The following is a 12946-nucleotide window of genomic DNA, read 5'->3' on the forward strand; positions in this document are numbered from 1 at the left end:
TCGTTACATCACTACTCCTATTCACCTATGTGTTAATTCATCGTTACATCACTACTCCTATACACCTAAGTGTTAATCCATCGTTACATCACTATTCCTATACACCTAAGTGTTAATTCATCGTTACATCACTACTCCTATTCACCTAAGTGTTAATTCATCGTTACATCCTACTCCTATTCACCTAAGTGTTAATTCATCGTTACATCACTACTCCTATACACCTAAGTGTTAATCCATCGTTACATCACTACTCCTAGTCACCTAAGTGTTAATTCATCGTTACATCACTACTCCTATTCACCTAAGTGTTAATTCATCGTTACATCCTACTCCTATACACCTAAGTGTTAATTCATTGTTACATCACTACTCCTATTCACCTAAGTGTTAATTCATCGTTACATCCTACTCCTATTCACCTCAGTGTGAATTCATCGTTACATCACTACTCCTATACACCTAAGTGTTAATTCATCGTTACATCCTACTCCGATACACCTAAGTGTTAATTCATCGTTACATCCTACTCCTATTCATCTAAGTGTTAATTCATCGTTACATCACTATTCACCTAAGTGTTAATTCATCGTTACATCACTACTCCTATACACCTAAGTGTTAATTCATCGTTACATCACTACTCCTATACACCTTAGTGATAATTCATCGTTACATCACTACTCCTATACACCTAAGTGTTAATCCATCGTTACATCACTACTCCTATACACCTAAGTGTTAATCCATCGTTACATCACTACTCCGATACACCTAAGTGTTAATTCATCGTTACATCCTACTCCTATTCATCTAAGTGTTAATTCATCGTTACATCACTATTCACCTAAGTGTTAATTCATCGTTACATCACTACTCCTATACACCTAAGTGTTAATTCATCGTTACATCACTACTCCTATACACCTTAGTGATAATTCATCGTTACATCACTACTCCTATACACCTAAGTGTTAATCCATCGTTACATCACTACTCCTATACACCTAAGTGTTAATCCATCGTTACATCACTACTCCTATACACCTAAGTGTTAATTCATCGTTACATCACTACTCCTATTCACCTAAGTGTTAATTCATCGTTACATCACTACTCCTATTCACCTAAGTGTTAATTCATCGTTACATCACTACTCCTATTCACCTAAGTGTTAATTCAGCGTTACATCACTACTCCTTTTCACCTCGGTACCTTGTTTGTATGGAACAGTTTATTGGATAAACATGTTCTTACTCTAAAACAAATAGTTTAGACATACCAACGAGTATCAAACACGTCCCCCCTCATATCGAAAAGAAAATAGAAAATTTCCAAATTATTTTTTATCATCTTTTCATGGATTCTATCAGTTTTATGTCTCTTACCAGTTTCCTCTGTTTTAAGACGAAAGGTAAAGTCAGGAATTAATATGTCTCTTTTCACAAAAGAAAAAAAAACAGAATTTAGATTATCTCTTTTTACGTTTCCAATGAACGTGCATCCTTGATATATACATTTTGCCATGTCTTTCAGAGATTTCAGTTTAAATGATGATGCACAAAAATGTATATAGAAAACACTAATAAACAAACATTGTAGTATGGTCATTTTATTTACATTTCATTGGAATTGCAATGCACATACATAGTGGTGATACCGTAAGTTGACAAAAACAAGTACAAATATATTGAAACTGACGATTAACACCCTAGCTTTTTCATAATGTATGAAAACCTGGAATAGCTCAGTCGATATGAACATCCATTGCTTGCATTTCGGATTGTCTGGTAATACCTATCCAACATTTCTAACTTGACACGTTATATGTTTGTAGATATGTAGCTTGATGTACATGTAAGATATCAAACTGCACATTTTAATATACAATTCACACTATTTTTTTTCTATATGACAAAAACTATGTTGTAAACATAATTATACCATTGTCTTTTGGAGTATATGATATACGTGTATAAATATGTCCGCTGACACAGTTCTGATTAAAATTACTAATCATTAGCACTTATTGTGACTATTAGTTTTATTGAATATATATAAAGATGGAATCGTTACAAAACCATCATTATTTATAACTACAATATATACTAAATAACAATACAATTACATTGTCTTAGCCATTATTTTAGCTTAAACATAATTAATGAGTTAATCATTTGAGACCTCGTCAATCAAGTGTCCATTTGAGAAATAAGGAAAATAAAAAAAAAAAAACGTGACAACTGATTTCTCTGTACAGTATATATACACCACTTAATAACATGGATTTATCAAAAAACAGCACACGCCTGTAGAATATCATGTATACAATATAAAGAAGAAAGAAAAGAAGAAAATAATCGGAAATCTTAACATTATCTTTGGTATTGTTGGTTTATATTTAAAAGACAATGCACATATCTTTGTCTGCGTGCTACGTAAAAGTATTTACATCTTCAGCAGCGAAAACATAACTTATAAAACTGCTATGATCAGTCTACACTCGATGCACACCTTTTAAATTCAAAATGTTCAATAACGTAAATATGATTATTTTTAATACATGAATACTAGTATCGAGAAAATGATGCTCAACAGGTCATTCAGGGAAAAAGGGAGCTACTATCCTCACTCTCCGCACTTGCACACTGTCATATCCTATGGTTGGATAAACATCAGCTATAATGGTAATTATGAATGTCACTTTAAAACTCCGTTCATATCTAGTTATATACAGATAAGAGGATTCTATCCGTATAAACCATGTGCAGGTTGAGCCATCACTTAAACACACGAAGACTCCCGTACCATTCGACACTCACTCCCTATCAAATTGCTGAGCGCAGGTGAAGCGATTAAAACATTATATACAAGTTAAATAACATGCATGTATATTTTAATTTCGATTTCAGGTAATGACGTAGAATTGCTGTAAACATACATATTTAAGCGATAATCTTATCTTTGCGTTTTTCGCGCTGAAAGCATTTTTATGATTGCGTCAATTATACTTTCAGAATTACCATTTCTTTAACAAATAAATGCAGTTATGGCAGTTAATAAATGCGTTAATCAGTTAATAAGCAATACACTACAACTTGAATGTAATTCCAAGTCGGCGAGGTAAACAAATCGGTGGTCTTAATAGGCATTAATTTGACTTAAAATGAAGGATTCTCCGCAATGTTTTATAGAAAAGAAAAAAAAAGGAAAAACATTCCTCATGGTTACATGTATGCCTTAGAAATGTGTATTGATCAGTACGGAGGTTAAATACATCAATTCGGGTAAACCATCACTACAAGCAAAGCCTACCAAATTTGTTATGGCAGGAATTTTGTCTTTATTGGGGTTACGTCCTTCGTATACAGGTTATATAAAATTTGATCAACAATTCTAGTATATCTTTACAAACAATATAAAAATAAGCAACGTTTTACATGATTTGATATTCTTCATAACACATGTTTTGACATATGATATATTCTAATCAGTATTCATATACATATAATTAATTTTTCTTTGTTTTATGGTAAATACTCAAATGTGATTGGTCGAACAATTCTTTTCATTCTTCTATGAAAGAAATTACGAGAATGGCGCAAAAAATGTGACGTCACAATACGACAATTGACGTTGCGTATGGATTTGAGAAAAAAATCCCATTTAAAACCAGTAAAATTGTACATAAAATATGTTTTAAATTAGAAAATCATTTTCAAAAATTAATTATAAGCGTTGATGTCAATTTATTTTTAGTTTCATCGGGGTATGAAACAAATTTTGTTTTCAAACTTCTGTAAGAATCCGCTACGCGGATTCATACAGTTTGCAAACAAAATTTGTTTCATACCCCGATGAAACTAAAAAAAAAACATGACATCAATGCTTAAGTATTTATAACATGATACATCCAAAATACTATTTTGAATGTTTAAATATATATGCGTCGTGTATTTAACGTTATCCCCTTGTCTGAGTTGTTATTCTAAAGCTATTACATTGAATTACACATTTAAGAAATATCATATTGTATGCGTAGCTTGTTATCATGTGGTAACTTGAAGCAGAGCTACAAATAAGTAATTCTAAAACATATCTCAGTCGTACAACGTAAAGACGTATATAATAAATTACCCTGACTCGATACAGTATTCTCGTAAAGATCATAAAAGACAAAATTGTTTACATCTGAATAAAGGTAAAACACAGTTTAATAAAGGGAGCATTAGCGTCATAATATATCTATTATCATAGTTTGATAAACTTTGGAGAATAATGATATCAGAGGTTGTGGTTTGTCTGGGCGTTCGTTATAACAGTCCCACTATATATAGATATATAGATATGTTCTCACTCATGTCCTTTATAATCAGACCCAGACACATGCTTTTTTACTATGATAATATTACCAATGATAATGACTGAATTATTTACATTGATCCAATCAATGGTTACAACTACACGTCAGGTTTACGATAATATCTAGTTCAACACCAAAACGATCCTAATTTATAGATATGTACCAGTAAACACGATCTGTATAACTAACTTGCTTCTACATCACATGTATACCAAGTTTAAAACGGGACAAGCAGCATTGCACACGCTTTTTTCACAATCATTAAACCTACTTTAACCATGTTATTGACACCATCAGCATCCATCTTACTAAGTTGATTAACTAGAGCTTTATCGACCCGTTCCTTGACCTTTACTGGTGACACTGATAAGAATAAACATCACAGTATCTTATTGTGTTGTCTGACTACAACATGCCGCATCACATTCTTCACAACATGTATCGACCATTAGCACCTGCGGCGTAAAATCTTTGTAGTTTTTTATTGTTTAAAATTAATATTCAGCAGGCGTTTAAAAAATGTTTAATAAATAGAAGTCCTGTTTTCAGATTTGAAAATTTAATTATCGTTTCTGAAAAAAACGTTGTCTTATATCAGAAAAATCAGCCCAATCAGATGATTATTTCTTTATACTCGTGTCATATATCAGATACAACACCCATTTCACACCTGTTAAAACAATTAACAGATACCTGTGCCTCGTACTCGATTGAGAATACTGATTACAATTATTGACGCAGCAACAAGCAGATTGCATGTACTTGCGGACTTCGTAGCACCATTTACCGGATCTACCGGACATGGAATGTCATAACCCTCTACGCCTGCGCAGACCTCTTCCTCGTCGCCTCCGTTCTGGATATTTGTATACCGGATATACTCGTCGTTCTCAGAACGTATCCAGTTGGCGGCTATTGGAATGGTTGGTGATGACGTCTCGAGCACAAACAAAGCCAGATTAAATAAACACCTACAACAAAGCAAATATCATGAAAAGATGTTAATATGGAGCCAATTAACTTAGGTTTAACTATTAAGTATACATAAAAAGTACTTATTGTAACGGACACTGTTCCATATGTCCCTCACACGACCCCGCGCAGTCATGAATAAAGTAGAATAAGATGATATCGCAATAGAGTTTGCAGTGTAATATTACACCTAAACACTAAATTTCTTCTAAATTGGACAAAATCTATTTCCAGCGATCAGAGGCCTCGATGCGGCTGACCGATCGGATTGCCGAACGAAGAACAAAACTACTCCTATGCACCGCAGTACATACACAACCACATGAACTATTTCTATGAATTCAGTCTTCCGGTTGGAAACCGGTTCGGTGGAAAGTAAGAATGATAAGAAGAAGAAGAAGAAACGGAGCAAAAACAAAATGTCCATAAACTTCAAAATGTGGAATCAACTGCATACATGTTGTATCTATAGATATACAGCTGAACATCGGATACACATTCTGAATGTCGAATTCAATATTACCAAATCTTATGATTTTGTCTGAGACAAATACCAAATCATAAAGTGTCTTTCTGAAGAGATTAGACAATGTCCAGGCGGTTTCGAAATTATCGACCGATAAGAACACATAGCAGGCCGTAAAATTTGTTGAACCTTTTTATTATTGTTGTGAAGCCTAGGACATATATCACACCGAATTAACTATAAATTTGAAAAATGAACGCCAGGAAAAAGCGCTACCTACCGTCCTGACACAGACTCTGGGCAGTCCGTGCCGACATATCTTGTCATATCGGCCACGTTAAGACGTTTGTTCTGTTGGTACAGGAGGAAGTAGTAGGTGTGTGTGGTGTTGTCGGGAGGGGCAGGACCTCTGTATGTTTGTACAACCTCTCCTAGCTCCACCGTCCCATTAGGAATGTTGATGATTTGCCAGTGTAGTAGTGGCTCTGTTTCGGTCCCTACCAGGGGGTTTGGTACGTCAAGGTCTATCATTATTAGTGAGTGTAAAGTTCCTGTAACAGATAACACAGGAATGACGTCATACGACAAGAAAATAGTTCCACTTTAACAAAACAAAGACACGACACCAGAACAAGAAAAAATCGATAAGTATATATATATATATATGGCTATTGTTGTTAAAGAACAACAACAAACACAACAACACAAGTAACAATGATGGTTTTGCTTTAACGACATCAATATTAAGAAAAACATACTGACACTTATTTATTTGAAAAGGAAAAATAGAATGTAATTTAAATAAATTCTAGACTCCTTATACTATTCCTTACAATTTTTCAGACCTGTATGGTTGAAATTGGTCTTGTAGATTACATGTTTGTCTACTTGTTATTTGTATACAATATCTATATAATAGCATCATAATCTTAAATAGTCTGAATAATATAGATATTGTAATGTATGTATTGTGTATTTGTATGTATGTATAAGAAAATCAATAAAAAATTTGAAATGTAAAAAATTAAGAGAAATTTATCAAATAGGGATATGAATACATAAGGCATTGTGAATGGTGAAAATCCAATGATTTCTGGACTAATTCCTGAGAAAAATGATAACATAACTTATACTGTAAGAGTATAGTGGAAAAGAACGTGTCGCGAAACAGACAATTTGATTTTTTCGTCAAGATTTAAGATGTAAAAGACCGAAAAAGTTAAGATTGTTTGAAAGATAACATTTTCGTCGTTCTCGGCAAATATATTAACGAAATATTTCTTAAGATGTGAGTAACAGATGAAAATATAACAGGAATATTCCACAATATGTCAATTCAAAAACGATGTCGATAGTCGATGATAAAAAAGAGCCGACATATCTCAAAAATAATTTCATCGATTGGGAGCCTCCCGTTACAACGGGTATACATGTCGATAGATTCACTGAGAACTGCCTGTAAGCTTTCGAAATCTCTTATAAAGAGTGGGGCACAGGGTACTTCATCTAGCATGGCTATGCATGCATTATACAATGTAAGTATGCCATAGGGTATGTCATCTAGCAAGGCTATGCATGCATTATACAATGTAATTATGACATAGGGTATATCATCTAACAAGGCTATGAATGCATTATACAATGTAATTATGACATAGAGTATGTCATCTAACAAGGCTATGAATGCATTATACAATGTAATTATGACATAAGGTATGTCATCTAACAAGGCTATGAATGCATTATACAATGTAATTATGACATAGGGTATGTCATCTAACAAGGCTATGAATGCATTATACAATGTAATTATGACATAGGGTATGTCATCTAACAAGGCTATGAATGCATTATACAATGTAATTATGACATAGAGTATGTCATCTAACAAGGCTATGAATGCATTATACAATGTAATTATGACATAGGGTATATCATCTAACAAGGCTATGAATGCATTATACAATGTAATTATGACATAAGGTATGTCATCTAACAAGGCTATGAATGCATTATACAATGTAATTATGCCATAGGATATTTCATCTAACAAGATTAATCAATTGATCAAGAAGGGCTTTTAATGTACTATACAATGTAATTATGACATAAAATACTGCAATCATCATGGCTATGAATGCATTTTAGAGTATGCATTCTGAGTGTTATGACAAAATAAGTGAAATCAACACACATTTGACCATAAAAACAATATGATTTCAGTATGAAAACACTATATCACGTGTTGATTTTCCACACAATACATCAGTTAAATTTGCCATCCATTTACATGAAATAAATATGATTTAACACGAATTATTGAATTTGATGTTGTTTGACATTTTTTTCTTTTTTGAAAAGCAAAACAAACAAACAGGACACGGTAAATGATGACATAGTGCATTGGCGGGATTCTCGGCTTATCATTTAATTTTGCATCTATTCGTATATAGCTATCACAAGACTGATTGTGTTCTTTCTACTTTAACGCGCAACTCGGAAGGTATGTAGATATTTACTTCAATGCATAGCCGCAATGAAAATTAAAACAAAATCCCTTTATGATTTACACATCATCCGGCAGGGCTATGAATGCATTCCATAGTGTAATTATGACAGATGAACAACAGCAGATATGAAATCTCTAGGAAGAAGAATGTACATTTTGTATGACAATGTTTATATCTTATCTTGTTTATTATATATATATAATATACTTAATATTACAATAGCAATTACTCTTTTCTAGCTTAGAAGTGAAGATCAATATCTTTTTTTTTTTTTTTTTTGAATATTTATAGAGACAAAAACTAGACCGCTGTATTACCAAAATGATCCATACGTCTGAGTATGCTGCATGGAATGGCCAAGTTCTATACACATGAACAATATGTCCATGACTTGACCTTGAAGATGCGTTTCCAGGGAAAGACCTTTTTTGTGAAATCCAGCCAAAGAACAATATAAAGAGATAAAATAACTATTCACAAACAACACATCTTGGAAAGCAAATTATATAAACAAGACTGTAGTTTCCAAAGACAGATGGGCCAACTGTTGTCAGTCACTTATTTAATAACAGACTCTAAATGGATATAGTAATGTGATTTGTCCTACCGTCAAATGTGAAGGCATCCGTCAAATATGCTCGCTTGATGATATCGACAGAGGGCGCCAGTGATGATCTGACGTCACCGCATCGCTGTAAAGTGGTCCCGAGTGGGCTCGGCTTGAAGGTCTTGGCACTATAAAACACATTACAGATGACATGCTTTGTTTTAATGATAAAACGTCTTTGGCCAATTTTGCAAGTAACGGTCATGTTTGGAAATGTGTTTTCGAACGAGCAAATAATTATGTTGCGTCAAGGACGAAAATATGTGCCGTTTGGAAACGAAGGGACTGTCTAGTCAGAAATTTATTAGCAAATATTGGCTTGACCATAGCCTATATTCTTTTTACTTCCCGAGATTCCTTCAATCCACGTTATTTCATAGTCTCGCATGTTACTACAGTAATAGCCTCGAAAGATGAGGAAAATGTGTTTGTCGATATTCACAAAAATGGATTAAGACGTTGTGTGTTTTCTACTTAAGTATTATTCGTTGTTTATGTATAGTCACTCTAAATGACCTGATATAAGGACTTGTCCTTGACAAAATCTAGTTATCTCTTCCAATACCTCAGCATACGACACTTCGGGGTCATAATTGGGTTTTTTAAAAAGAATGGGAAAAGGATGTGATTCCGAGCTTCCACTAACCTTAAACAGTGAAAGTTTTGTAAAGCAAAAGTATATTTTACTCAATCCGACATTTCTTCTCTAATTTAATACACTCTTGGTATATATATGTTCCATTTAAACCCTCCCATTAACGTCAATCATATATCACAAGAAAGACTACTGACGACAAGTCGAGGTAAATAATGCTGACAATAGGTATCCTCACGTGCAAGTGGTGCCGATACGCCATGTTTAATATGATTATCTACACCAATGACCTACACGTAATACCGCCCCGTGGTCACTGTGTGGGGACTGTTCTGTCAGGACCATTTAGTTATCTTATACATTGTAGATGTTATTGTACCCTCGATGTGGAGACGTTACAATCCATCCCCATAGTAAAGGCATTACAGTTTTGTAAGCTGCTCGATCTCTGCTTATAAACGGGTCTCATGTTGACTGTTAAATCAGGCCAACTCGTTTTATGCAATTAAATAGCAATAACAGTAACATACTTAAATACAATGTAATAGTACATTTATAGGTTTATATCTTTAACATAGATACAGGAGATTATGATTTTATAGTACATCTAAAGGTATATATCTACAGCATGGTTACTGGAGATGATGATGTAATGGTATATATATATACGTATATATCTATAGCATGGTTACAGATTATGATGTAATAGTACATCTATAGGTATTTATATAGCATGGTTACGGGAGATGATGATGTAATAGTACATCTATAGGTATATATATTTAGCATGGTAACTTGAGATGATGATGTAATAGTACATCTATAGGTATGTATCTGTAAAGTGGTTACAGGAGATGATGTAGACTGGCCCCCAGACCCTAAGTTGTTTTGTTAAGAATTGCCAAGCTAAATTCTAATACAAGATTATCTGCCCCTAGTTGGAAACTTAGAATCAGACATATCCTAGGGATCAAAATCATAAAGCTCAATTTCATTTATAATTTTAATATTCTGGAGACAGGGGGCCAGTCTAGAGATGATGACGTAATAGTATATCTATAGGTATTTATCGACATAATTTTTCAGGAGATGGTGATGTAATAGTACATCTATAGGTATATATCTATAGCATGGGTACTGGAGATGATGATGTAATAGTCCATATTTAGGTATGTATCTATAGCATGGATACAGGATATGATAATGTAATAGTATATCTATAGGTATATATATATAGCATGGTAACTGGAGATGATGATGTAAACGTATTTATACTTATATATATATATAGCATGGTTACAGATTAAGATGTAATAGTACATCTATAGGCATATATATATACCATGGTTACGGGAGATGATGTAACAAAGTTATCGCCGTGATAAAGAAGGTATAAACCCTTTATCGGGGTTTTGTTCGGACATTTTAAAAATCAAATCAAATCTAATAAGCAATATTTACTATCAATTTGTTTATCGCAATTTGATCCCGCGAATCCTGTTCAGAGGTACGTTATCATCTGCTCGTTGGTTGAAAACCCCAAACCAGTCTCCTAGCCAATCACTTAGAGATGCGCGGAGTGTGTTCTGGACATATACGTACGTATCGAATTTGAGACAAACTCATGTGCAGATGGTCATTATATAAAGTTATTGTACAAAATACACACACGATATTAGCACTTTTTGAAAACAAATTGAGAGTTTGATTGAATAGAGTGAAAATAGAATACCCTGCCTCATACAGCTTCATTACTACTCGTCAGTGATGTCAAAGGCCTAACGTTTTGATCATGACCTCGAGAGATAGGTCAAAGGAAATATCAATAATAGATAATATATAACGGATGCAATCCTTCATAAGAGGTATGGTAATAATAGTTAGAATACTACTGCAACCCCGAGATTTTTTGGAATCATTCTAATAAATAAACTGTATATCGGTAAACAGTAAGTTTCTAATCAAATCATGATTTGTGAAGTTTGTCTCGGACAAGAAATTTGTTTTATTACCAAAAGTGTTATTATTACCCCATTCACCCTTTCCTACAAAAGTAACATTCTTGATACAATGGCGAACTACAGTCCGTATCACAGGTGCTGAGCGTGTCGAGTGATTCGTAAATCATTGTCTATGGATGCTGATACATTGCTTGACATTTTGCGTATCTATGTAGACTTACCTGTACGAGTACTGTGTACGTCTGTGTAGACTTACCTGTACGAGTACTGTGTACGTCTGTGTAGACTTACCTGTACGAGTACTGTGTACGTCTGTGTAGACTTACCTGTACGAGTACACTGTACGTCTGTGTAGACTTACCTGTACGAGTACTGTGTACGTCTGTGTAGACTTACCTGTACGAGTACTCTGTACGTCTGTGTAGACTTACCTGTACGACTACTCTGTACGTCTGTGTAGACTTACCTGTACGAGTACACTGTACGTCTGTGTAGACTTACCTGTACGAGTACTCTGTACGTCTGTGTAGACTTACCTGTACGAGTACTCTGTACAACAAGACACGAAGTCTAAAGCAGTGGTGGTATAGCTAACATCTAACGTTGCTTGAAGATGTGTCATATCCTTCTTGGCGAAAAACCGGTTTTCATTCCACAATGCTGTAAGTACATTAAAGTGAAACTGTATGTAGTAACACAGATACCGAGCTAAGTTGACAATGTATAGTCGGAAAACAATAAGGAATAAAGACATAAAATCGAAAAAAAATCATTCCAACTCAAATCAATAAAACGATGGCAAAATATTAACAAAATATAAATGTGCATGTATACTGTAAACAAAAACAAGGGGAACACGACTAGGAGCTCCAAAAGAGTAAGCGTCTTCCGTTTCCTTGACTACATCCGCTATACTTATCTAGGTCGAATTACATTCATAGAAGTAACTATTTAAGCATTGAACGACTTTCAGTTGGCATTCATAGTCAATATGAATGCCAACTGGACAGAGGCAAATTCAACATGAAGCGCGCTGTTCAATGCTTATATTTACCATCTGCGATTTTTTATTTGTCGTGCGATTTTTTTTTTTTTTTTTTAATTTTCAAATTCAAATTTCAGTTGGCAGTTCATAAGCTGGTGAACTCGCAACTGAATTGGTAGGGTTATATAGTGGCAGTGCCATACAATGGTAAATATTACACTATGACAATTGTTATAGCTCACCTCGTTCGAAGAGTAGTGGACAGTTGTTCATGATTCTGAAATTCAGAAAGATCTGTATGGAGTATCCATCGGCTGGTGCTAGGAACCAATTCAGTCCCACTGGTCCTGAAACAAATAAATGATGAGAATATCGTCATTCGAAGTGGGGTGTTTTGTTTTATTTTTAGAATTAAAGAATCGCGAAACTATAAATGTGCATGTATGGTATGGCATAAATGCATTGCTAGAGCAACGATTATACCTCA

The 12946-nt window shown here is 34.0% G+C and overlaps 1 protein-coding gene across 1 annotated transcript in view; it reads right to left on the reverse strand.

Annotated features, from left to right (window-relative positions):
• Nucleotides 1-3808: 3808 nt before the first annotated feature.
• Nucleotides 3809-12946, reverse strand: part of LOC117333014 — a 61099-nt gene continuing 51961 nt past the window's right edge. The window contains exons 5-9 of the mRNA XM_033892124.1: nt 12702-12806; nt 12011-12134; nt 8919-9046; nt 6082-6352; nt 3809-5334 (exon numbers count right to left, since the gene is read on the reverse strand). Coding sequence (XP_033748015.1) covers nt 5046-5334; nt 6082-6352; nt 8919-9046; nt 12011-12134; nt 12702-12806 — 917 coding nt within the window. The 3' untranslated portion in view covers nt 3809-5045. The remainder of the gene's footprint in view (nt 5335-6081; nt 6353-8918; nt 9047-12010; nt 12135-12701; nt 12807-12946) is intronic.

The sequence above is a fragment of the Pecten maximus genome, chromosome 8 (assembly GCF_902652985.1).
Source record: "Pecten maximus chromosome 8, xPecMax1.1, whole genome shotgun sequence".
Taxonomy (NCBI): Eukaryota; Metazoa; Mollusca; class Bivalvia; order Pectinida; family Pectinidae; genus Pecten; species Pecten maximus.